This window comes from Mastomys coucha, unplaced genomic scaffold (genome assembly GCF_008632895.1).
Source record: "Mastomys coucha isolate ucsf_1 unplaced genomic scaffold, UCSF_Mcou_1 pScaffold15, whole genome shotgun sequence".
NCBI classification, from domain to species: domain Eukaryota; kingdom Metazoa; phylum Chordata; class Mammalia; order Rodentia; family Muridae; genus Mastomys; species Mastomys coucha.
The window spans coordinates 16,793,001-16,820,827 of record NW_022196897.1 but is presented as its reverse complement, the minus strand read 5'-3'; the positions used below and the strand labels follow the sequence as shown (position 1 = coordinate 16,820,827).

Here is a 27,827-nt window from a genome sequence, read left to right as displayed (position 1 = left end):
GGGCTTGCTTCTCCTCTGGGGTCTACCTACTCGTCCTCTGGTCTGGGCAGTAAGGTCCGAGGTTGAGTTGCTGCTCATACCCACCCTTCCTGGCTGCTTTAGAAAACTATTAGTGCTATGACTGACCAAACAGGTGTCAGTATACAGCTGCGAGGTGGCTGTCATAGTTTCCTGGGACCTCGGGGGTGTGAGTCTCAGGACTGAGAGAACCCCTAAATTAGTGTGTAGTGTTTCTGGCTCTGACTTTCTCACTTCATTTCCCAGAGCATCTTGGGGCTTCCTTAACAAGTTGCCACAAATAGGGGTGAGGGAGGTTAGGAATGAAGATGGGAGAGCAGTGAACAACACAAACTCAGGTTCTCGAAGCTGTGGAGGCCAGCAGTCCGACCCTGAGGTGTCACCTCTCCTAGTACCAGTGGTCCCAAGAGATTCTAGCTTGCATTCTATATGGCTGGAGGGTGTCTCTACTGGATAGCACTGGTCTGGAGGGCTGGTCGCCTGGACCTTCCCCAAACACATGTGGCAGAAGATGCTGCACCCCTCCAAGTGCATGACTTCTGGAACAGTCCATTGCTAGCAAAGTTAAAATGGTCATTATTATTCTAGTTTATTATTATTATTGTTATTATTATTATTGTATATTTAATTTTTAATTTATGTGTTGGGTACTTCTCCTGCATGTATGGCTATGTACTAAATTGATGCCTAGTGCCCTCAAAAGCCAGGACATCCAGTCTCCTGGGACTGGAGTTTCAGATAGTTGTGAACTTCCATGAGTGCTGGGAAAAGAACCTGGCTCCTCTGCAAGAGCAACCAGTGCTCTAACTTGCTGAGCCGTCTCTCTAGCCCCTGTTATCTCAGTGTGTGCTCCAGGCAGTCCCCCTCACTGAGAAACTCTTGGAGGGTAGGTAGTTAAGGTAGGGATTCATGAAATCATGTAGGCTTTAAACTCACATAGCCAAGATCACCTTGAACTTGTGATTCTCCTGCCTCCACTTCCCAAGTACTAGAGTTATGAGAGTGTAAAGCTTTATTTTCTGCAAGTTTGACACAGTGGTATGCCTTGTGACTGTAGGCAGTGGGTTGGCTTTCTGTCTGTAGGCAATAGGATGGCTTCCTCACTGGTGAGTGTGCACACTTGGTCTTACAAGCTGTTTAGAGTTCATTCTCAACCTGGAGTCCTGGCTATGAGTTGGTACCAGCAACTGGCCTGTCTCCCGAACAGCTCCTGCTCATGAATATCAGAGTTCTCCTTTGTACATGGCCCCTGTCCATTTGTACACCTGTCGTTCAATCTGTTTAGAGCTCAGTCCCAACCTAGGAGCATTTTGTTTTGTCTTGTTTTTGTTTTGCTTTGCTTTCTTAGAAGGACTTAGATCTGCATTAGCTTTGAGCCCTGTGACTCAAGTGATGTTAACCAGAGTGCTACCCGACGCTACTCTGGGACCATCTCTCCTCCTCCTCACTAATATGATGAAGGATTGTACCTGCAGAGTGCTAAGCACAGGCTCAGGTTCCCACACTGCAAGCAGGAAGACATCTAGTGCAACTTCAGGAAAGAGCTGGGTCCTGGTGTGATGCTGAGGTCAGTCCCACCAGGCCAGTGGGACTGACAAATGTACAGCCAATTCTCCAGGGCAGGACAGAATCTGAATGAAAAGAGATCCCCAAGGGTGGCAACTTATTGCTCATCTAACTGGGCAGCGTTCTTGCTGAGGTGGACCAGGACAATGAGACACCAAGGCTGTAAAGGAAGTTTGTGAGCATTCGCCAGGGAAGTTAGACTCTGAGGGTGGAAGCCTTTTCCAGGACTAGCCTCAGCAGACGGAGGGCAGAGCCCTGGATCTTTGAGAGGCATAGCTGAAGAACCTATGAACTCTATCCAGCATCAGTTGAAGGACAGAATCTTTGCTCCCTCAAAAGAAATCCCATGGAGGCTCCCCATGTTTGCAGAGCACTTTATGTACGGGATCTGATTCTCTGGGGTTTCCAGGTGCTCCAGGGACCCTTTCCTGGCCCCTGTGGAGGGTGTTTTGGTCTGCTGATGGTGAGGCCCATGGAGAGGGAGGTGTCTTGTTCTGTAGGTGGGTGCTCTGGTCTTACCCAGGCCCCAAGCTCTGTGTGCCCTTCTCCCCCCAGGGCGTCCACACCGTTCTTTGACCTGTTACAACATCGGTACCAGCAGCTGTGGGTACAGGAACAGAAGGCCACTCAGCAAGCCATCAAAATGGAGAAGAAACAGAAGGTAGCTGTGCCTCACTTCTGAGGGGCTGAAGCTTGGGGAGGAAGAGAGGAGTTAGCATCAGGGTATGCGGTTGGGGCAGGAGCAGGGGCCGAGTCACATCTTGCTGTATCAAAATTCAAATCTAGAGCAGTCTCATTGGTGCTCTGGTTCAGCTCGTAACTGATCCTAGACTGTGTAAAATATGGCTGACATCAGTCAGCAGGCTCTGTCACCTCTGAGCTGGGATTAGGACCTAGTCACTTTGACTCTTACATGGAGACCATTCCCTGAACTTCTGTCTGACTTGCTACAGAGGAAACTAGGCCTCACTGCCACCAGCCTAGACAGGTGTGTGCCCCACACTGGCTGGTGTGACAAAGTAGAAAACCGTTTCTACAGGGGTGTGTTAAAGAATGTGGTTTTTTTGTTGTTGTTGTTGTTTTGTTTGTTTGTTTGTTTGTTTGTTTTGGTTTCTCAAGACAGGGTTTCTCTGTATTGCCCAGGCTGTACTGGAACTCACTTTGTAGACCAGGATGGCCTTGAACTCAGAAATCTGCCTGTCTCTGCCTCCCAAGTGCTGGAATTAAAGGTATGTGCCACCACTATCCAGCAAACTTCTTTTTAAACAGTAGGAAAGTATTTTGTTACTAAGTACTGAGTAACCTTCTCATGAGTAACACAGCTTCTCATACTGGGGTTGCAAGAGGCAACGTCCTTATCCTACATCCTGGGCAGGGAGAGCTGTAAGGAGAAGCCAGGGTAGTGAGCCCAAACTCTCCCAGCTGCCACTGATATGTATCCTTAGCAATGGCATGAAGTCACTTTGGTGAAATTTTTTTTACCAGAAAAATACCCCCAGCTTTTCTTTATGCTGTCCTGCACATTTTAAAGCACTCAGAGGCTCTTCCCTTAAAATATTTCAAACTTGAGACTTTGAGATTCTCCATGGTGCCTCCTCAATTGATCCAGACCTGTGACGGCCGTGTCAGAACCTGTGCTTTTTAGATTTCACTGGGAGTAGAAACAGCAAGCCAGGTATGGGACCATGCACTCACCATGCCTGCACCTGGGGGTGGAGTCAGAACGATCAGGAGTTCAAGGTCAGCCTTACCTGCCATAGCAAGCTTGAGACCAGCCTGGGCTGTGGGAAAGATCCTCTGGGAAAGCAGAACAAACCAAAACAAGTCTAACACACAGATCTCTGATCTTGCAACAATCACAGAAAACACCCAAGCTTGCTCAGCCTGCACTCGGGCTTCTGGGAGTTTTAACGACAGGTCAGCATCTCCAGTTAGGATCTTAGATTGCTTCACTTTATGGAAAAACTGAGATTCAGAGGAATGAAGGGCAGAGATGGGGGAGATGGCTCAGTTAGTACAATGCCTACCAGGAAAGCACCAGGACCTGAGTTTGGATTCCTAGCACCCTGGTTAAAAGCTGGGTGCCCAGTGGTGAGGACAGGGGAGGGGGACAAGACTTCCCAGGATTTAACAGGCAAGCTCTAGGTTCAGTGAGAGACTCTCTAAAAGATATAAGTGAAGAGTGATTGAGGAAGGCCCCAGATGTCAGCCTCTGACATCCACAGGCATGTGCATCACCCCAAACACACAAGTGCACACCCACAAAGAGAAAAGACAGGGAGATGAGATGACTCTCCAATGGTTTCTGACCAGATGTGTCTGGCCCAAGTGCTCGATTGGTGATTACTTGAATACTAGAAGATCAGCAAAATGGTTCTAGGGATGTATTGGGTTCAGGGGAGCCTTTGCAGGTGGGATTGTGTAGCCTTTAGGATAAGTGTCTCCACATGGTTTAGTGTTCCTCAGAGAGGCCAGCATCAAAATGTTTTTAAAGTGGCCCCTGGTTAGTCTGTTAATAAGTCAACACTCTGTGTAACAGTGCATTTTAGTGGGAGCATTACTATTCCAAGCTGCTTTGTAGCTCCACAGGGAAGTCTCCCACTTTAATCAGCAGCTGGTTCCCACCGCTCAGAGCCACTCTGCCCCTCCCACTAAAGAAGACAGCCACGTTGAACCAGAAGATACCTATACTGGGTTCATAGTAGAGACCTGTAAGAGATGAACAGAGGGGCTGGAGAGATGGCTCAGGAGCTAAGACACATACTGCTTTTCCAGAGGACTGTGTCTGTTGGCTCACAATGACCCAGTATTCCAGCTCCAGAGGAATAAAGCAACTCTGGCCTCTGTTGGCACTTAAGTGCATGCACACACACACACATGCACATGCACATGCATGAGAGAATGAGAGAGAGAGAGAGAGAGAGAGAGAGAGAGAGAGAGAGAGGATGAGGATCAGATAAAATATTTAAAATGAGGAATTCCCCTGACTCGGGAATCTTTCCAAAAAAATGAAGACCCAAAGAAATAGTCCTGCATATTTTCATATTGGGTTTGAGGAGGTGGTGGGCCATCCTGGGAAAGAGGAGTAGACAGAATATGGTCAGATGGAGATTCTTATAGGTACATGTGTTCAGATTCTCCTCTGTGCTCTGCATTTTCAGAGACTCGGGGGTCCTTTCCTCCTATAGGAAAGCAGCCCTTCAGAGGGTCTCAGGGCCCTGTGGCAGAAGGCAGAGCATCCTTCCTGGGATGCAGGTCTCACTTCAAGGATGAAGGGAAGCAGCATGTGAGGGCTGGATGAGCTTCCTGGGTCTGTCCTTTCGAGAAGCTGAGGTAGTATGTGCTGCAGGCCAGCTGCTTTGGGTCCTAGTCAGGTCAACAAGGCGTAGGCGAAGAAATGATGGCAGAGACGACACATGAAAGTACAGGATCCGAATGTATTTCTTAAAAATGGCATCAGACTTTTACAGTCATTGCAAAAGAGAGATGGTAAATCTGACAGCTCAGCAGTTAAGGTACATCTGAGGCTATCTAAAACATACTGGGTCTAAAGCAGTAGCTATCTCTTCTGAACTGGTGCTGTATCCCCTGGTCCCAAGTGCTCTGGGCCCTGGGGACTGCAGATTGCATGAGTCTGAGTCCTAGCCCATCTAAGTTCTAGTGTGAGTCCTTCTGCGAGTTCATAGTGCTAGTCCTGCATGTGAGTCCAAGTCCAAGTCCTTCTGCACCAAGTGAAAAGCAGGCTTATGTAGCATACAGCAAGCAGGGCAGATGACAAGAGTCACGTAGGCAGGTGACACATCAAGGTCAATGATCTTACTGACCAAGATCACGTATCCAGTTGTGAAGCGGGCAGAAGAGCAGATGGTGCCCCTCCCTGCTGGGGCTAATTTGGTATTCCTATACTAATTCTATGGTTTTGCTGGAGGCAATGACTAGGGTTCTGACCTAACACTTCTAGCTAATGTCTTTGAGTGGAAGCCTTTCATTACTCTCTAGTATGCAAAACATTTCTAACTATTGTGAACTATCTATTAGCCTAAGGAATGTGCTAGACCTCTGTTGCTACCTCTGGCAAGGCAGATTCCTTGAGAGAAATTCCAAGTTATGGACAGCTTGGTATTAAACTAGGATAGGTTGGTAACATTGTATTGGCCAGGAAACAATGCCCAATCTAGCCATTTATGAATCATTTCTTGGGGTAACTTTATGCCTAATTATGAGGCCGTGTTGACGATTGGAAAGACTGATCTGGAACACGTCTGAGTTAGGAGATACCAGCGACTGTCTGAGTATCCAGGAGGCACAGAGCTCCTTTTGGATCCTTATTGCCTCTTATCCTTAATCAGGATTTTATCCCCGATATTTTGGACGTGACTGGAGTAGACGAGTGTGCGTGGCAAGTATGTTTGGTGAATAATGTCATGAGTCCTCTGCCTTAGCACACACAGTAGACATTCAAAAAGCAGCAAGCCAACCTCAGAATTCTCTTCTCATCCTATGTGTTTGCAAATGCATGCACACATACACACATATTCAGGTATACAGACACACATGTAGAGGCTGGAGGTCAACACAGAGTATCTTCCTCAGTCACCCTTCCCTTGCTTTTTGAGATAGTCTCTCACTGAACCTGGAACTCCCTGGTTCATAGACTGTCTGCCCAGCAAACCCAGGATCTGCCTGCCTCCCCAAAGCTGATTACACCTAGTTTTTTTTTTTTTTTTTGGTTTTTTTTTTTTTTTCGAGACAGGGTTTCTCTGTATAGCCCTGGCTGTCTTGGAGCTCACTCTGTAGACCAGGCTGGCCTCGAACTCAGAAATCCGCCTGCCTCTGCCTCCCAAGTGCTGGGATTAAAGGCGAGCGCCACCACCGCCCAGCGTACACCTAGCTTTTTATGTGAGTAATGGGATTCAAATTCACATTTGCCCTGCAGCCTCCCTAGCATCCTGATTCAAGTCTTTATAAGTATTGTGTTGTCTTGCATATACCAGCGAAGCCACTAGGTGCTGAGCCTTGTCTGAGCCAAGCACAGCTTACCAGGCTTGAAAAGATAACTGTTTTTCAAGTCCAAATCACCCACAGCCCAGGGGAAGCCTGTCTCTGTCACAAGCCTGCATGCTGCTGAGAGGAACCCTAGCTCTTGGACAGCACTGATCCCTAATGAAGTTCTTGGTGACAATTGCCATCTACTGAGCAATGACCCTGAGCTGGCTACTCTGCTCAAAGCATGAATGAGCAGCTCCTACAAGAACCATGCTGTCAGGTCAGCACACCCTTTCTAGTCAAGGAAATGCAGCATCAGAAAGGCCACAAGGCTGTGTCTGTTGCATCCCTAAGCCCAGCTTAGCCTCCTTTCTCTCCCCTGACTTAAAATCTCAGCCTTGTTCTAGAAGACAGAGTGAATATCCAGCCTAAGGGCTTAGAAGTTACTCGTAGACATACTACATTAGCAGTATGGCCCTACCGTAGGAATATGTAGAGACAAAGGCTGTTTTCCTCCCTCCAGTTCTCTAGCTTTCACAAATGTTTGCTTACACCTAGGTCACTTTAGGTCTGGTCCTACGGTTCTGCACTTTTGGCCTAAACCAGTTGGAAGAGTTCTAGGAACAGGGAGAAGGCCATTTTATAGCTTGGGCTTATATACTACAAATGGTGTCTAAAAGATTTATAGAGGGGCTGGCGAGATAGCTCAGCAGGTAAGAGCACTGACTGCTCCTCCGAAGGCCCTGAGTTCGGATCCCAGCAACCACATGGTGGCTCACAACCACCCGTAATGAGATCAGGCACCCTCTTCTGGTTCGTCTGAAGACAAAAAAAAAAAAAAAAAAAAAAAGATTTATAGAAACCAGCTGGGTGGTGGTGGTGCACGCCTTTAATCCCAGCACTTGGGAGGCAGAGGCAGGCAGATTTCTGAGTTCGAGGCCAGCCTAGTCTACAGAGTGAGTTCAAGAGCAGCCAGGACTATACAGAGAAACCCTGTCTCGAAAAACAAAAACAAAAACAAAAAACAAGGAAAGAACAACAACAACAAAAAAAAAAACCAAGATTTATAGAAACCTGTAGAATTCACATGTAGGCCTGCCAAGGTTCAACCCCTAGCCTACCCCATGGCTTGTCCCCAGGGGACTGTCACAACAAAGACTGTAGGAAGCAAGGCAGTAAAGGAGCAAAGGGGGCAGGCTAAGGAGGTCCTCGGAGAGGGGTAGGAACCCATTGGGTACCTGTGCCTCTCCACCACCCACCCCACTACTCCAGATATGGCTCCAACATTTGTAACTCCAAGATCAAGGTGCCTGTAGAACTGATTTCTGCTGAGGTCTCACTCCTCAGCTGCAGGCAGACACCCTCTACTGTGTCCTCACGTATTGGGTATAGAACCCTGATCACACACCCTCTGTCCTACGGACTGTAGTTGTGTTGGATGGAAAACCACGCTTGACTCCATTTAACCTCAAGTATACCAGCTTGAGCCTCAGCTCCATGGTCACGTGGGGCTTAGGGCGGTGCCATCTGAGTTTGGAAGGGACATACCTCAATCTTGGACAGATACCATGAACTACCAGACTGGCTGTGGACCTGCTGGTACCTGTTAGTGGGGATTGAAGTCAGGTTCAGAAGAAATGGGCTTCCCCACCTTTGAAGCCCACGAGAGACCTCTCAGGCTCTAGGTAGGCTCAAGTTCCCTCTCCTCATAGATGCCCACCACCTTTCCTCCTTCCTCCCGAGCAGGCCATCATAGGAACCTGCACCAAGGGACAATGACACCAGGGTTCCCTGTGAACCACAGGAACTATGTTAGTGTTAGGGTAAGAGGTAGAGACTCTCTCACAGCTGCTGCTCTGTGGTCCAACCAGAAACCAAAGTGTCTTAGTCAGTGTTCTATTGCTGTAATGAAACACCATGACAAAAAGCAAGTTGGGGAGGAAAGGGTTTATTTGGCTTACACTTCCACATCAGAGCCCATTATTGGAGGAAGTCAGGGCAGGAACTCACACAGGGTTGGAACCTGGAGGCAGGAGCTGATGCAGAGGCCACGGAGGGGTGCTCCTTACTAGCTTGCTTCCCCTGACTTGCTCAGCCTGCCTTCTTATAGAACCCAGGTGGTAGATGTAGGTCTTTTGCACTGTATATTCAGCTGCCGATTTTTGTGCCCAGAGATCTGGTTACAGTCCAGATGTTAGCATTGGCATGGTTATTGAACCATTTCCATTATCAATGTTGTATATAGAATGGTCCCCAATTATCTCTGATTGGTTAAAGAGCTAATCAGCCTATGGCTGGGCAGAGGAAATAGGAAGGCTGGACTTCCAGTCTCAGCCAGAGGGCCCAGGTAGGAAGAGAAGTAAGAGAAGGACCATGCAGAGAGAAGGTAGAGAGGCCATGCATTTTCAATGAGAGAGCAGACATGGACCAGACCGAGCCAGGCTGAGACTCAGATTAAAGGTAAAGGACCATGTGGCTGGGAAGTAGATAGCTAAGAGGTTCAGAATAGCTCAGAACCTGCCCAACCTAGGCTTAAAGCTTGTTAATAAACTTAATAGGTCTTTGTGTCAATTTTTTGGGAGCTAGAATGAGAACCAATAAGGCTTTCAAGCTTAAATTAAAGACTACACCCAGGACTACCAGCCCAGGAATGGCACCATCCACAATGGGCTGATCACTAATTGAGAAAATATTTTCCTGTTGGATCTCATGGAGGCATTTCCTCAACTGAGATTCCTTCCTGTCTGATGACTTCAGCTTGTGTCAATACACAAAGCCAGCCAGAACCCAAAGCAACCATGAACTGTACCCCAGGGATAGGGCCAGGGGGTCAGTGCTGTGAAGTGGCCTAGAAGAAAGATCAGAGGCTGGAGGGAAGGGACACCCAAGACTGTCGGCCCAGAATCCCAGCCCCTACCCCAGGGCCCCCATGGTCACCACCCTGGTGTGTTAGCTGTATTGTTGCTATGACATGCATGACAAAATAACTTAAGGAAAGAGGGACTTCTTTTGGTTCAGTGTTTGAAGATAGGTCCATCACAGTGGAGGAGGCCTAGGGGTGGGAGCTACATTGTATCAATCAGGAAGCGGGGGGAGAGAATGATGTCTCTGCTCCCTCTCTTTCTTTCTCCATTGGTCCAGGATCCCAGGCTGTGCGATAGACGTGATCATATTCAGCCCTGTCTAGAAACTACTCCACAGCCATGTTCGGAGGGTGTGTTTCCATGGCAATTCTAAAGCCTCCAGGTGGCAGGGCGAGCATCTCAGCACTGCCTTTCTGGCCTGCAGGTGATCCTGGGGAAGCTGTATGAGACGAGGAGCAGTCAGCTGAGGAAGTACAAGCCTCCTGTGAAGCTGGATGCTCTCTGGCACATGCCTCACTTCAAGAAGGTCAGTGGCCCCTGCATCCACCTTTCTGCACCAAAGCTGGGGCTGGCTGACGCTCACCTGGGTCAGAGTTCTGGGGGCTTCTGACAACTGACGTTCGGAACCAACAGCAGGTGGCAGATGAGATCTAGGGACTTTCCCTCTATCCAGGTTCTGAGTCCACTTCGCTCATCAGAGATTCTAATTTTTTAAACATGTGTGTAGTATGTGATTGGAGAGGGGTGGTAGGGCACATGTGTGTACGTGTGTGAGTGCAGATGTCCACTGAACACAGCTTTGGGTGTCACTCCTGTCTTTTACCCGAATTCAGGTGGACCCTTGTGTTTGTTCTTATACGGAAGGCTAGGTGGCCCAAACTTCTGGACATTTTCCTGTCTGTATGTCCAGTCTCACTATAGGTATGCTGGGATTGCAGAGGCAGGCTGTGGCAGCTCACATCATATGGCTTCTGGGGATCTGAACTCCTAATACTTGTGTAGTAAGCGCTCTGTCCACTGAGACACCCCACCAGTCCTCAGCTAAGGCTCTTGATAAGCACCCATAGGCAAGCTACTATATTGACCTGTTTTATAGACAGGAAACATGGAGAATGCTGGGAAGAGGCAGGGCCTTGGGAGATCTCAGGTCATCTCAGCACAGAGCTGAGATAACTGGCTACCTGGAAGCAGAGGCTGTCTGTGTAGAGAGTATCACTCTAGTGATGGGTCCGAATGTATCTTGTATGGGGAAGATGCACCCAAATGGGAACAAGCTTGTGCCCTCACTGCTAATCTACCTGAGTGATGGTACCAGTTCAGAGGCAGGAAATGACCTTGAGTTCCGCCCCCTAAGCGGGGCATCTGAATAAAGGTGAGTTGGGATACAGGGGCCAGGCTGCGCTTTGGCTTTAGAGCGGACCTTGTCCTTTCACCATGTGGCCCTGTAACACCCAGGGAGTCATGATCAGCAAGTTTTAGCAGGACAAGGACAATGTGAGGTGGGTCAGGGTAGCATTACAGACTAAGGGAAATGGGGAGGCTGGAAATGAGGTCTAGGACAAGAAAGGCTACATAGGCCTTGTGCAGCCAACCCAGGCAGGAGGAGTCTTTCTTGAAGGTCATGAGGGACACCTCTGGCCCTATCAAGACAGCTGCACCAGCAATATTCCCAGGCAGCCGGCTCGGCCCGGCTGTGCTGCCTGAAACTGTGAGTTAGACAGTGACAGGACCGCTGCCTTCCTGAGCCTAATGCACTTGAACAAGCTGCTGAGCTTCCGCTGGAAAGTGGCTCTGCAACGCTAGATGTGGCCTCTTGTGTCTTGCCCAAGTGGCCTCCATCGACAGATGTCAGTGACCATGTGCCCTGCTGCCCATCAGCCCAGGCCTCTGCTGGGCTCACAGCAAATGTCACAGAAAGAACATGACTGAACACTGATCAGGAGGTGGCGGAAGTCATTGCCACACTGCCACCTCTTAGCACCTGTCAGCGAGAAGTCTCAACAGCAAAACCTCCCTCTGGTTTCTCCATCTCTCTGTGTCCCACACAGATCTCTCTACTTGCCTTCAGTTGGTCGCTATCTCTCCTGAGTCCTCTCCCCTACCCACCTCCCATCTCATTTTCTCCTTGGCCCTCTTTTCTATTATGCCAGTGACCAAGGGCATGCAAGCATCTCAGTGACATTGCCAGAGAGGCACCAGGCCCCCCCAACCCCCGCTCCCATGGGTACAAGATGCCTTCCAGGTGGCCTCTATTTTTACAGTAGCTGGCCCTGATAGAAGCTTGGGGGTAGAAATGAGTCAGTGGTTCTGTTGGGAAGAAAGGGGGTTTGCCTCAGGGTCTGGGGAGTTCTGCTACCCATTAGGACTTCTGAGGTAGTTAGAAGCAGTCACCCAGCAATGACAACTCTTTCTGGTGGCAGGCATCATGTGTGGCTAATGTGGTGCAGAGAATATCATTTTATCCTTAGGACAAACATCCCAACCCAGCCTTGCAGGTGAAGAGGGTCCAGCGCTTCTTCAGCCTCCCTGGAGTGGCTAGCCTGGAGCCTTGCCTAGCACCTTTCTTGCCCATGCTAGTAACACACTAACCACTAGAGGCAGAGAGGCAAGGCCAAGCCTCAAGTCTCTCCTGTGTGTCTACCAAGGACACCCCTGGGATCACCCACTACACAGGCCCTGGAATGCAGCCTGTGTGCTAGGTTCTTTGAGCAGGAATGCTCAGGCACACTATCAGATATTAGAGAGCCTCAGACCTCTGAGAGCTGTCATCATCATCATCTTTATCATCTCCATCATCATCATCATCATCATCATTATTATTATTATTATTATTATTATTATTATTATTATTTTGGTTTTTTGAGACAGGGTTTCTCTGTATAGCCCTAGCTGCCCTGGAACTCGCTCTGTAGACCAGGCTGGCCTCGAACTCAGAAATCCGCCTGCCTCTGCCTCCCAAGTGCTGGGATTAAAGGTGTGCGCCACCACTGCCCAGCTGAGAGCTGCCATTATCTTAACTGAGCCTGCAGCACATACTCAGTGTTGGAAGCACAATTTGTATGTGTCAGTGCACCAGCGTGGATACTGGGGATAGAGCTGCCTTAATCTTGGGGTTCCTGAGACTCCTTCCTGTCTCTGAAGCACCTCTATCAGGTCCTTCCTCATCACCAAGGGGCGCCTCAGGCCTCAGAGCTTCCCTTTGAAGGGCTTAGCAACTTTGCAGTCAGATGATGAGCTAGACAGTCTTTCATCCTCCTCAGTAATGCGTAAGTCCACAAGAACCAGGCCCTAGCCGTGCCCTCAGAGCTAAGCGGGGTGCCTGGCACAGAGGAGGTGGTGAGTCACACTGCAGTGAATGGACAAATGAATGGATAAATGAATGGGTAACCGGCCCAGAGTGACCAAAGATTTTCAAAGCCTCTCACAGACACAGTGATAGCCTCACACAGATGCCCCAGCACTGCCGTATCCCTGCCACCAAGCAGGGACTGTGCTCAGAAGGCATGCCTGGCCTAGGTCAGGCTGCTGTCGTTTCATGGTACATGAAGCCCCAGGGGGGTCTTTGTCTGGGTCGCATGTCACTGCTGATCTGCTGCCCCCACCCTGGCCCCATTATGATGGGAAAAATGTGTTTCCAAAAAAGTTGAGCCTGTCACGGTGATGGATAACCTAAACAGACCCTCCCTGCTCAAGAACAGATGTGGAGGCTGAACTCTGTCAGAAATAATTAAACACCTTTCACATGGAAAAGCGGCAGGCAGGGTGGGGTGTCCACCCTGGGCTGGGTCACTGTGTCAGACAGGCTGCTTTCTGCTCCTTATCAGCCAGCCATGAGGGGTCTGGGGAGAGCCCGAGGCCAAGGAAGGCAAGTGACACTTCCTTGTAGTGGGCCCCACAGACAGGGCCTCCAGTGGGCCTGGCTTCTTTCTAGTCTCTGTGTCTGGCAGTTGGCAGGCAGCAGCAGTACCAGGATGGAAGGTTGCCCATTAATTGATTTGGAGCCTGGCCCCCAGGATGTCCATAATGTGAGGACCCAGTTGAGAGGCTGGGAGTTTGGAGCTTCGATCTCTACATCCAAAAATGAAAGTAGGCTCAGGCCTGTGGACTCTGGACTGAGACTCTGCGGTTTCCTCTTACCTGGCCAAGGAGCTTTGTAGGAGGCAGAGCAAGAACTCTTGGAAATAAAAGACCCCACACTACTAGAAGAATGACTCAGACTCTTTGGGTACTCATATGGGGGACATGAAGTCATCATCTCCCACCCCTAAGGGAAGAGCCACTAGGCTGACCCTTTCTGCTTCCAGTGGCATGGAGACTCTTATTCTGTCTGCAGTGTATCCTGGAGACCTCAGACGAGGATAGAGGAGCAAGAGAGCCTCCAGCATCAGGCAATCAAATGATGATGGTGCCTTGCTCTGTCCAATGACTCTGCCTATCTAAGACTCATCCTTTTCTGTAAAATGTGCTAATGAAGGTCTCTGGCAGGGCACATTTGTGCAGAATTAAACAGAGCTCCTGGTTCACAGTAAGCTGAAGATGGAGGTGACTGTCCATCCATCCATCCATCCATCCATCCATCCATCCATCATCCATACATCTATCCATCATCCATCTATCCATCCATCATCCATCCACCAATCATCATCCATCCATCTATCCATCATCCATCCATTTACCCAATCATCATCCATCCATCTATCCATCATTCATCCATTTACCTAATCATCATCCATCCATCTATCATCCATCCATCCATCCATCCACCAATCATCATCCATCTATCCATCTATCTATCTATTATCCATCCATTATCAATCCATAATCCATCCATCCATCCATCATCTATCCATTATCCATCCATCATCTATCCATCTATTCATCATCCATCCATCCATATCCATCCATCCATCCATTATCTATCCATCCATGCATTCATTAATCATTTACTCATCCATCTATTTGTTCATTCATTCACAAATTTCCTCCTTGAACACCACCATGGCAGGTTCTCTAATCTGAGAATATGGTGATTAAGATGGCAGAATGGCTTTGGCCACCCTGCAGCCATTGAATTAGTGCCACATGGACAGAGAAGTCATAGACTACAATGGGATGAAATATAGGTGGTGGGGGAAGTTTGGAGAAGTATTGTCCTCAGTGACAGAGCAACCCCACATTTGGGAGGTAGTTACAATTCCTATAATTGTAATTCCTACAATTGTATCATCTAGGCATCGGCATACATACACACACCATACACATCACATATACTTATACCACACACATCATACCACTTACCTATACCATACACATCACACCACACACATATACCACATATCACACACACACACACACACACACACATTTATACTACACACATCACACCACACACATATACCACATCTCTCTCTCTCTCTCTCACACACACATCACACACACATTTATATCACATGCATTACACACACACATTTATACCATACACATCACACCACACACATCACATACAAACTTATAGCACCCTTCACACACACACACACACACACACTCTTATACATATCACACACACACAAATAAAGGAGCCTTGCTCATCCCTGCCCACACTCTATCCTGCCTGCTTGTGCTTTTCTGTCTCCAGTGCTGAGCCACACCAACATTACATAGTCTTTCAGTCACTAAAGTATGAACAAATTGACTATATTTTCATTTGGCTTTTGGTTTCAGCCCCACTGCTTTAGAATAATGGCCCAAGCCATTAAGCTAACAGTTTGATTTACAAGCTCCTGTGCTCTGGACGCTGGGATCAGCCTCCTCCTTCTGTGGAAGACTAACCCTGCCTTGGGTCTCCTGGGCCTCTGGCTCCTTAACTAGAGCTGGAGATGGAGGGAAGAAATGCATCTGCAGTCAGCCAAGCAGGGCCACCCGGAGAAGCAGCCGATTAGGAGAAGCAGCTGCATGTAAGAAAAGGATTTTCTCTGCCACCTTTAAGCTCTTGTACAAATCATAGCTGGCTGCAAAGTTAACTCTCTGTTAAACCTCAGAGGTCTCCAACCCGGGCCTCCCTACAGAGAACATAACACAAAGAAGGACCACTCTCTGACAGCAGATGTCCAACCCTAGCATCCCATTTCCTAGGTCCAAGCAGGAAGGACAGAGGCCAGATCTGCTGCCCCTCCCTAAGCCTTACACTGTTACTCTCAAGTTGAAGTAAGAGACATCTGATGTCACCTAGAGGGGCATTGAGGGCAGGAAGGGGACACCGTGACACAGGAGGAATCAGGAGAATGGAGAGAGTGACTTAAGTCTGGTCCTGCTGCTGGACCTTCCTACAAACAGCTGCCCCATTATAAACAGATGCAAGTAGAGATGCTGCCTGGAAGGGACAGGAGCAGCACTTTACATAATCTTACACCTTCTGGGATTTCCTGCCCAGGGGGTGACGTTGACTTTCAGATGCCTGGAGTCACAGCTGGAGCAGAGGACATACAGGCAGGAAAGGAAGGACAGAGCTAGGTTGAGGCAGAGGACAGGGTGCTGGGCATGTACCTGGAACAGCAGAGATGTTTGGGGTGTCTGCTACTATGGGGCTGGAGAAAATGACATCAGGACCTGGCTGAGGCTGGCATCCTATGGGCTTTTTCCTGCCACTTGAGAACCCAGCCCTCTGGATCCTGCCAGCTCCTGGGGATTTTCAACTTAATCTAGAAGGATCTCCTCCCCTACTGAGTTTGAAAATGTGTTGAAAACCAGAAGCTGGGCACGGTGGTGCACACTTTTAGACCCAGCACTCAGGAGGCAGAAACAGGTGAATCTCTGTGAGTCCAAGGCCACTGGTCTACACAGTGAGTTCCAGGACAGCCAGAGAGCTACATAGTGAAACCCTGTCTCAGGAAAGAGATGAAGAAGAGAGAAGAAGAGATGAAGGAGAGAGAAGAGAAGAGAAGAGAAGAGAAGAGAAGAGAAGAGAAGAGAAGAGAAGAGAAGAGAAGAGAAGAGAAGAAGAGAAGAGAAGGGAGGAGAGGGGAGGAGAAGGGAGGAGTGGGGAGGGGAGGGGAGAGACCAACCAGAAAATAAAGATAACTTATTTGCTACTATTAATATTTCTTTTCTCTTTTCTCTTTTCTTTTTTCTTCAGATAGGACTCATGCATCCCAGGCTGTCCTCAAACCCACTGTGTAGCCAAGATCAAATGCTTATTTTTAACTAAGGGTATGCTGGGTAGTATGTCTATACGTGTGAGTAGAGGTGCCCGTGGAAACTAAAGGTATCAGATGCCCTGTAGCAGGTGTGAGCCAGCTAAGGGTACTGAGAACTCAACTCAGACTTTCCACAAGAGCAGCAAATGTTCTTAACTGCTGAGCTGTCTCTCTAGCCCCTAGCCTTGAACCCTCAGTCCTCCTGCCCTGGTCTCCTGGGCCCTGGGATTAGAGGTTTGCCTCACTCTAACTTTATGCAGTGCTGGGTGTTGAACCTATGCTTTCATCTGTGCCAGGCAAGCTAGGCTTACTCTCCAGCCCAGGTGCAGCTCTCACCTCTGAGTGTTTCTCAGCATCTTCTTTTAGCTCATCTACAAGAAACTAATGCTCCCTAAGCTAAGTTGAACCCTATGACTCAGGGAGGAGCTTGCCCTTTCTGAAATGTCTTCCTCCAAGTCCGGCTTGTCACCTCCTGTCAGCCAGCACCTAAGTGGCTGGTCGCTAATGCTGTCTGACGTTCATGGTGGGTTCTAGCAGGTAAATGGCATTCCAAGGTTGAGTAGGATAGAGCTGGTGCTTGTGGATAAGCAGGTGAGGTGCACACAGCTGTTACCAGAGCAAGCCTTCATGGGCTTTCTGTAGAGAAGATGCATCCATAAGGGCATCAGCGAACACCCTGGGGAGGCGGGGAGGGGACCCTGTGGCCGCCTCCCTTCCTCTACTCAAAGGCATCCTGGGAAATGGTGTTTTAGAGCAACACAAGCAATCGTGGGTGGTTTAACCAAAGACTTGTAGATGGAAACAAATGGGGGTGAGGGAGTGTTAGTGAGTAACAGAGAAGATGGGTGCGGTGACTGTGACAGCCATGTCCTTTGGCCCACCTATGCCTCTTACCAGCCTGGGTGTCTCTGTGAATTGTCCCATTTCATGGCTCAGTGACCCAGTGGTATGAGAGAGTCCCCTGCCATGGTGATGGGGGACCCAGGGCTCAGAGGCTCACAGTCACATGCCAGATTAATAGCCAGGAAGGTGCTCAGTAGAGACATAGACTTTGACTGGCAGCCTCTAGGACCAGGCTCTGGAAGAGCTGATGAGGGCTGAAGGCCTGAAGCTGAGGTTAGGGGTCAGCGGTGCTAACTGCAGGAACTGGGGAGGGGAAAGGAGAAGAGAGAAAGGCACTCAGAAGCAAGGCTTTGATGGGTGTCCAGAGGGTCGTGGCCAGCTTTGACTGATGTAAGCCCTTGCTGTAAACTTCTCACTGCCCTCAAAGCCATTAGATTTTGATAAAACCTCTGACATTTTTAAAATTGCAGTTTGGCCCTGAGGCCAAAGAAGAAAGAGACCATCGATTCGAGACTCAGGATGCTGTGTTACAATGGGAAGCAGACACAATTGTGGTAAATGGCTCAAATTTGCAGGCTGAGAAGCCGCAAGCCAGCTCTATGGCTTTGACTTGCCTCATGGCTGCCCCTGCACTGCAATGTGAGCACAGCCATTAGGAGGAATAAGTATCTAGAAAGCACTTGGCCAGTGCCCAACCAGAGAACAATCAAGCAGTACCACAAAGTCTGGTCTATGTTAGGTGTTGGCATCTTCTCCAGCTGTGAAGGTGCTCTCTAGCATAGACCTGGTGTTCAAATAAAGATTCTAGGATCTGATCCAGCAGATGTGGGACAACCTCCAGACTTGTACTTTTGGCAAGCAGTTACTGAAGCACCCTGAGTGGAGGGCAACACCTCTGCTTGGGTGTTTGGGCTGTGTATTTACTGGGGCAGGTAGGTGATTGTCCATAAGTGTGCTATGCAGCAAGCTGAGCCCTCCAAGGAGAACCAGGCCTGCTGGCGACAGGCCCTAAGGACCGTTCTGCTATCACAGAATACCCTAGACTGGAGCAGCCTGCTTGGGGCTGCTATCACATAGTACCCCAGGCTGGACCCACCTGCTCAAAGTTGTTATCACAGAACAGCCCAGGCTGGGCAGCCTCAGTAGCAGATGTGGCTGTCTGGTGTTGGAGGCTAGAAATTCAGTCTGCAGTAAGGCAGATTTTGATTAGCACACCTTCCTGTGCCCAATATGAGGAATATGGTGGCAAGGGGTAGAGCAAGATGGGGCACTCTAAATGGCCACCTGTGTTATCATTGATGTTCCTGTTCATGACCTCATCTGACCCTAACCACCTCCCGAGGTCCCACCTCCAATGCCACCTTGCTGGTGCTCTCACTGTGACTTGAAGGGACCCATCAGTCCTTGGCAACTTCTTTCTCAAGTTCAATGCAAATCTGTCTCCTCCCGCCTCCCACCTCCTGGTTATATTTCTGGCTTCTGAAGCCCCCTGAATCCCTGGCTCCCCCTTGAACATGACAGCTTTGCAAATTTCCCAAGGCAGTTAATTTTTCACAGCTGCCAGGTTCTTGACTGCTCTTGGGGGCAAACCTCTGAGTGTGGAGGGTGAAGCCCTGCCTTGTAGCAAGGGACCCACCCAGACTATGGCCTCTGGCCCTCAGCAGTGTCTTCTCTACCTTTCGCCCCTGCCATGATTTGTCAGTCTGAATATTCTTCTGCACATTTTTGAATGAAGCTATGGCTGAAGATGTTCTACAGATGCCCCCTGACTCATTCCCTGTGGGGGAAGTTTCCACTGGGGAGCGCTCAGGAGAGGCGCTGCTGGGTTTGTGAACCACTTTGCGGTAATAATAGTAGCAGCCACTCCACCTTGAGTGCCAAGGCTGGGCGCCAGATGCCAAGTCATGAACCTGATAATGACCCACAGGATGGATGGACCATATGACTCTGACTTTGTATGTGAGAAACATACAAACAGGTTCCTGGCCACACAGCTGACAAGTGATGGGGCCAGGTTAGAAGTCAGCTCCATCTGCCTCGGCACCTACATTCCTACCCACAATATACTGTCTGTCCAGTTGTAGAAAAGTGTGGTTGATGTGAAATTCCACATAGTAGACCCCAAACAAGAGTTAGAAAGTGTTCAGTCAAGGGTCCCAGAACATCTGAATTTCACTCCAGGCTGGATCTGTGTTACACAACCCTGGAATATCTTATTTCCCCTCACATGCAACCCACTGTGGACCTTCGATCACCTGGAAGGACATGGGGTAGAGATATTGGGGAAAATGAAATACCTTCTCACAATTAGAATTTAAATTGAGCAAAACAGATGGATTTCTAAGGGCTCTGTTGTTTCACTTCAGGTTCCTAATCTGTCCATCCATCCATCCATCCATCCATCCATCCATCCATCCATCCAATGTGTCCATGCATGAACCCAGGCATCCATTCACCCATCCATTCATATATCCATTCACCTTTCAATATATCCATCCATCCATCAGTTCATCCATCCAATGTGTCCATGCATCCATTCACCCATCCATTCATATATCCATTCATCTTTCCATTCATATATACATTCTATGTATTCCATGTATCCATGCATCTGTCATCTATCCTTTTGTTTCCATAGCAAGTATTCATTAAATGTCTACTGAACACAGTAAATGGTAGACATTTCCCCTAGAACACTGTCCAGAACATGGTGTTAACATTCTTCCTATCTAGATTACTTGACATGGTTAGCACATTGGCCATGGGAAAGTTCTATTCTTAAAAGACAGTAGAAGAATGTGTTCCTGATCATTATTCCACTATGAGACAGAGCAACATCAAGCCCCACACCCACAGGCTGAGACGCCAATCATCCGAGAGAGACCCTGGCTGCCCTGGCAGTATTGCAGGAGCTGCTCAACAGCCTATATGAATACTCAATTAGGTGCAGGGAGGCACCATATGAGCAGGACAGCAAAGGACTTAATTTATAATCGAGCACAAAATCAAAGACTCCGTCAACCGAGGAACTGTGCGCTCAGATAACCACCTGAGAAAGAACTACCCAGGAAATTTCCAGAGAAAGTAATTAAGGAATCCCCATTGACCAAATTCAGCAGCAAAATTTGGAGCTCTGGAGTTTGAAGCTCATCAGGGATCCAGTGTCTCCTCCCATTTGATCCTTCATCAAAATGAGCTGTAGTGTCTGGGAAGGGATCGGCTTGGAGCCTCCCTAGCACGCCTCCAAGCACTGCATGCGCCTGCATGTGTTGTCTTGTCAGAGAAGCTGTAAGCAACAAATGAGACTGCACTTTGTAAGGTGGAGTAAGACGAATGCAGCTCTGCTCATCAAGATCTGCCGAGAGCCAGTTAGTATTTATCAAGTACCTATGGTGTGTGTGGTTCTGAGAATCAACACACCACACCCATGGACCCTGGTTTTAGGGTTACTCCACTCAAATCCTATCCTGACCAATGCTCTGGTGCCTGGATGTGCCTTCATTAGTCAGAGAAGCCAACAGGTGTTTAGGCAGTATTTCTGTGAGTAGCTGTTTACAAGGACCACGTAGGGACTGTTGACCACATGTCCTTAGCATGCCATGATCTCTCCCAAGGGGATGTTGCTGAGATAGCCCAGGTCCCTGGGACTGTCCCATTTACAGAGGGTCTTCAGAAAGGTCACTTTCAGGAGATCTCCTCTCCTAACTTTTCTAGATAAGCAAGCATGACCTCCTACATTCTCATAGTCTGAAGGAGTGGACAAGCTACAGCTGAGCTTGGTGTACCCACTGGGTTATCCCACTGCTTGCTAGTTGGCTAAATCCCCTGTGGCTGGAGGCCTGGGGACACTTCTCCTAAAAGAATAGAGCCAATGGACACCCATCATGCAGCCTCTAAAAAGGGGGACCCCCTTCTCAGCAGCTCAGCTTCTCACTGTGTTTATTGACAGGCCCATTGAGAGGAGACCTCCCTGCTGCTGTGAAGCTCTGTCTGTCTCCCATTCACTCCTTCCTCAGACAGTTTTTGAAAGACGAAAAGTCTGCTCACTCACACACACACACACACACACACACACACACACACACACACACCCCACGTTGGCTCCTGGGCCTGGCCTGGCTCAAAGAGGGAGAAAGGGTACAGCCAGGGTGAGGCGATTGCTGAACCTCCTCACCTGGTCCCACAGTGCACCGCCTCCAATTAAATCAAAACGGTTTGTTTTTAATGGTCTTTTACGCTGACAAGTGGGCGATCATTTTGGGCCCACGAGCTGTCAGGGAGCTGAGGCAAATCCTCCGTTGATAATGCCCAATGCTTCCAATTAGGAGCTGCGGCCGATCCTGGCGCGCTAACGATTCCCCAGTCGCCCCCCAGGCCCCTTTGGCACTGGCTGTTTCTTCTGCCTCCTCCACCGCAAATTACTGACACAAAACGGAAGGCCCCTCGTCTCCTCCGCCACGCCAGGCCCGGGCCCTGTTGGGTTTAATGAGCCGATGGAAGTTTCGTGGCTCCGGCGCTAAATTCTTTTCTTGTTTGACAGCTGCTCGGCTAAGGCGAGTGTTGACCTTATAAAAGATTTAGTGTCTCTCATTATTTTCTGTCAAGCTTCACAGTGATGGGTGGGTGGTTATCATTTGCATCCCAGGGTGTATGTGCAAGCATGTGTGCTTGTGTGTGTGTGTGTGCATGCATGTGCTACATGGGAAGCTTGGGGTGTAGACAGAAATGGGGATGAAAAGGTGTCTCTGTGTGACACACGTACACACCAACGTGGCATCTTCCAGTGTGACATTCTTTCTGGGCTAAGGTGTTTCAAAGAGCAGGAAAGATTCAAGTCCAAGATGATGCATGGTTCTGGGGTTTGGGTAAGCCGTGGTTTCATGGTTGGGGTGGGGTTTGAGGTAAGCCGTGGTGGTGGAGACTCAGGAGAAAGCTATTCTGGGGCAGATGCTGGGTAGAAGGACACTCTGAGGCTCGGGATGGCTGGAGGCTGCGTGAGACACTGCCTCAGGGGAACTCAGTGCTCACAAGAATATGGCCACAGGGTTTCCACCCCTGCTCCAAAGCCTGTTCAAGATTGGAACAGTTTTAAAGGCAGATCCACTTTTTAAAATGGCTCATTTAAAGCAGGTGATGTGCCATGTACTTTTAGTGCCAGCACTAGGAGGCAGAGGTACAGGAATCTCTAAGTTAGAGGCCAGCCTAGTCTACAGAGTGAGTTCCAGGTCAGCCAAGGTTACCCCTTCTCTAAAACAAAACAAAACAAAACAAAATAGGCTCATTTAAGATAATTATGGAAGCCTGTTTTGCTCCTGATTCTATTCTGGACCCATACTACACTAAGACTGTTCTGTAACTAACGAGGCTTGGGGACTCCACATTCATGCCTTTGCAGGCTCCGCTGTCCTCCCTGCCTCCTCAGAATCATTCCATTCCACATTGCCATGGTGAGATGAATTACCATCACCACAGTGACCACCCCAGGGCCAGGTGACCTGGAGTTGCCTAAGGAGCGAAGGTACATCCGTCTTTGTTGCCTCTGAAGATGGCTTTGAGTGGTCATTAAAACAAACTGTTTAAGTAGTTGTATTCCTAAATTCTTTCTTTTACTGTCCCATCAAGATGATTCTTTATGCAAAAGGAAATAAAATATAACTCACTAAAAAAACAAAAACAAACAAACAAAACAAAGAAAACCAGATAAACTGGATTTCAAGTGTTCTCACTTCTTGACTTTTAGGCTAAGATTAAAGTATAGGAATGTTTGTGCTCCAAATACTATGTCAAGATAATGAATAGAAAATGGGGTTGGCAGTGCACACTCTGAATCTAGCACTGAGATCAGAGATTCAAGGTTATCCTTGGCTATGTGATGAGAGTTGGGTCAGAAGATCATGTCTTACCTGAGACTTGCACCATGTATATATGAGGTACTCTGGTAACTCGATTAATAAAAAGATAAATACCCTCAATTCAACATGAGCAGACACTCTCTGAAGATGCCAGACTGCCAGTCAGCACACAGATGCCCCACATCACTGGCCACTGGGGAAATGTGAGCCAAAATGTCAGGGGGCTACCCTGCACTCATAAGTATGGCTACAATGAAAGAGACAATATAAATGTTGGCAAGACTGGGAAGAAAACAGAGTACCCTCCCATGTGTTGTTAGGGGAAATAAACGCCCGACCCCACTTTTGCAAAAACACTTTGGTAATTTGCTACAAGCCTAAACAGTCCCACAGGGCACAACAGTTCTGTTCTTCCCATGTATAACCAAGAGATGCAAATATGCAGCCACACAAAAACTCGTACTCAAGCATTCCTAACAATATCCATGAACAAACAAACAAACAAACAAACATACATACATACATACATACATTCATACATACATACATGGCTCAAGCATCCATCGGTTGATACACAAGTAAAGAAAATACAGCCTGCCCGGGCAAGGAAGCATAGCTCAGTCATAAGAAACGGGGTCTGTCCATCAAGCCTGGAAGACTTTGAGACCATCATGCCAAGGGATAGGCATCATCACCAAGAACTACAGGTGTCTAAACTAAAAACTGCCAATCCACAGAGACAGGAAACGGTTGGTGACTACAGAGGCTGGAGGGTGACTGTTTATTGGACCAGATGACTCTGGGGATGGGCTGAGATTGAGGCAATGGCCTGGAACCTATGAACATGCCCAGAGAGTTGATGCCTACACTTATGCCAAGGAAAGAGTCAGGTTCCCCCCTTGCCCCCGCAGTGTATGTAGAGTTGATGCCTACACTTATGTTAAGGAAAGAGTCAGGTTCCCCCCTCGCTCCGGCAGTGTGTGTGTGTGTGTGTGTGTGTGTGTGTGTGTGTGTGTGTGTGTGTGTGTGCTTGTGACCACGTGTGTGCACACACATCGCTGACATGTGTTTGAGTGCCTGTAGAAAGCAGAGGATGATGGGTGGGCAGAGGAAGGCACTGCCCACCTTCCTTTTCTTTTCTTCTTTTCTTCCATTTCCTTTAAAGGCAGCATCTCTCATTGGCCTAGAACTCAGCAATTTGGCTAGATTTGCCTGTTAGCAAGCCTCAGGATATACCTGCCTGGCTTTCTCATTGCTGGCATTATAAGAGCGTGTGCCATGCCTGGCTTTAAAAACAAGAACCAAACCGTGGGTTCTGGGGAGTGAACACCAGCTCCTGGTGTCTTCCAAGTCCTTCAGACCTCTTGAAACAAACGTCCAAGCAGCTCCTCAACAAGTTTGTGCAGACTCTGTCCTGTGGAGGCCAGAGCAGGCTGCTGGCTGCTGGTGGGAGTCTGGTGTACCCTCAGATCTCACTAACACAGTATGACTTCTGTGGCTAGAGGGGCAGCTCGGCCTGACCTGGAGTCTGTGGGAAGTCTAGGCATACAGCCTACCGTGTGACTGAGGCTGCTGTAGTATCATCCACCTCCCCTGGCAACAACGAGTGGCTTTATTGTAGAATTTTGTTTTCAACTGTTGCAGACTGGCCGTAGCCATTCCTACGGCATGATGGAAAGAGTCTGGTAGATTCTCACATGTTTGTGTGACACGTGTGTGCACGTGGATGTGGAAGCCAGAGGTCAAGATCAGTGCCTTCCTCCAACCTCTCATCCTTTCCCTTTCTGTTTACCAACTCTACTCTCTTAAAATTATTAATTTATTATTGCTGTGTGTGTGCACGTGCACGTGTGATGATAATGTGTGGGTTTGAGGGCCATGATGCAACCTCAGAGGTCAGAGGACAAGTTGGTGGATTCAGTTTTCCCCTTCCATCAGTATACAGGTGCCAGGGATTGAATTCTCACTGCCCACCGCCTTATTTGAGGCAGCATCTCTCTGAACCCAGAGCTCATTGACTGCCAGACAGCCTGGCCAGTGAATGCCAGGGATCTGCCTGTCTCTGCCTTCTCAGTGTGGGATTCCAGGTGAGTGTTGCCATGCCCAACTTTTATGTGGGTACTGGGGATGGACTTCAAGTCTCATGCTTGCAGGCACTGACTGAACGGTCTCTGTGGCCCCCGGAGTCTCATTTTTAGAGGCACAAATGCCCATGATTTCTCCTGGCCTAGCGAGTTGGTAGACACAGACTGGTTTTCTCTCCAGGCTTGCAAAGTCTTTGTCTCTCTGCACTTCAGTCCCCTCTCTTGTTGAGTGAGGGTGGTCCCTCCCCTAGCCCCCCAACCCCTTTCCCACCGTGAGTCAGGACTAGCATGGCTCCGAGCTGAACAGAACCCTTGTGGGGAGGCAGGAAGTTTGCCTGCACAGTTGTCAGATGTTCTTTGAAGCTCCAGCGTGTGTCAGCAGGGAGGGTCGGATTCTGTGTCCTTGCTCCGTCTATTTTTGGAGCCAGTAGCAGAATAACAATTTAGGGGACCAGATGTCTCAGGAGAGATTGTTCTCCTCATTAATTACTTAAACCACAACCTGCTACATCAGAGGGGAGGCGCCAGCCTGTTCACCAAAGAGATCTTGCCCGGACTAGTGTTCTACTGGGGCCTCTGACCTCCAGCTGCCCCGAACTTGACAGAAATTACTGGCCTGGGACTGATCCATAATTTTCAAGTGCCTCTCATTAGAGCAGACAGCCCCTCAATCTTTACAGCAGGATCTCTCTCCCAGTCACCTGCACAGTTGTCATTTAAGAAACTAACTAAACCTCAGTGGCTGTCACCCCCACCCCTCTCCTGAGCTCTTTGGTGGATTTTCTTTCTTTTTTTTCCTACTCCGGCTATTTTTCCTTCAACCCTCTTTTCATCTTATCAGGCTTCAGACCTGTCTCTGGAAAGCTGGGTGTCCAATTGGAGACCATGTGTGGTTAGGGAGAGGAGCCAAGTGTTAGAGGGCCCAGCAATGGGTTTGCGTCAGAGGCTGGGACTCTAATGAGCGTGGTGGAAAAGCTGCTTGACCAGAGCACATGCACAGTCTTGGGTTTTCCTGGCCATTTCAAGCTTGGGACAGTATTCATGCACCACACACCATCCCATTTCAACTCTGGTACAGTTATTCAAACAGCTGTAAGACTCCATTTTGGAGCTTATGGCCAATTCCTGCTGCCCTGGTCCCTGGAGGAACCCCACTATAACAGCCTAAACTCCCCATCTGTAGCAGAGGTCCAAGCTGAAGAAATGTGGAAAATGCAAAAAAAAAAAAAAAAAAAGGAGAAAGCCAAATGCTATCTGCCCTTAACCTTGAGCAAGTACACTCAGGCTGGCCAGTCGGCCACAGGCCATATGCACTTGACTGACACTTCAGGTCTGTAATGTCTTCTTTCTTTCACATAAAGGATGTATAAAAGTGGGACTGGAGAGATGGCTCACCCTTTTCGAGCACTGGCTGCTCTTCTAGAGGACCTGGGTTCAATTCCCAGCACCCACATGGTGGTTTACAACTCCAGTTCCAGAGATCTGACACCTTCTTCTGGCCCATGCAAGCTCTGCATGCACACATGACACACAGACATACATACAAGCAAAAAAAAAAAAAAAGACATGCATAAAAGAAAAATAATTTTAAATGGCATTGTCCCTGTGTTCTACTCTGTAGCCATTTTCTGTGATTATTTCCATACAATGTCATAGCTTTGAAGTGTCTACATGTTGATGCAGATAAATCTAGAGTAGTGCGGTTCTGTAGAGTCCTACCTACTCCGTGGCTGCTAGCAGTGTGCATGGGGCCATGATGAGCTGAAAGCTTGGCTTTATTTGATTTTAGTTTACTGAGTTTTAAAGATCTGTACGGGGTGAGGGTGCTGCGATGGACCGGCCTCTCTGGAGTGTCCACTTCCTCAGTCTGCCAGGCTCCATTGGCTTGGTCCCCGTCAAGGAGATGTGTTCTGGATTCCAGTGTTTATTCCATGTTACCATGTTACATATACCTCATATATAATTCTTAAAGGGCACTCTGAAAAGTCTCTCCAGGTTCCTGTGTAATGTAAAACCACTGGCAGAAAGTATGTGTCCCTGTGCGTGTGCTTACGTACTTGTGTGTGGGTGCATGTGTGTGTACGCGTGCGCTGTAAAAAAATTTATGCTTTCCCCCCCAACTCCTACTCCTGGGATGACAACTCTGAGACTAATTATTAATAAACGCCTTGGCCACAAGCCTTGGCTCATTCCCTGGCTAGCTCATAACTTATTTGACCCATTCAGACTCTTCTGTGTTTTCTACAAGGTTAGTCACTGCAGTCCTGACCCCCTTCTTCCTCAGGCTCTCCTCTCCATTTCTCCCTGCAGCTCCTTTTATTCCCTCCCCATTTCCCAGAATCCTTTTTCTTCCTGCCAATGTCCCACCTCCTATTTTCTGCCTCATCTCATTGGCCATCGGCTTTTTTTTTTTTTTTTTTT

The 27,827-nt window shown here is 48.5% G+C and overlaps 1 protein-coding gene across 1 annotated transcript in view; it reads left to right on the top strand.

Moving 5' to 3' along the window:
* The window catches only part of Cfap77 (cilia and flagella associated protein 77), a 129,557-nt gene that overhangs the window by 90,685 nt on the left and 11,045 nt on the right, over positions 1 to 27,827 (top strand). Inside the window, exons 4-5 of the mRNA XM_031369562.1 lie at positions 2,140 to 2,245; positions 9,859 to 9,960. Of these exons, the coding sequence (XP_031225422.1) occupies positions 2,140 to 2,245; positions 9,859 to 9,960 (208 nt within the window). The remainder of the gene's footprint in view (positions 1 to 2,139; positions 2,246 to 9,858; positions 9,961 to 27,827) is intronic.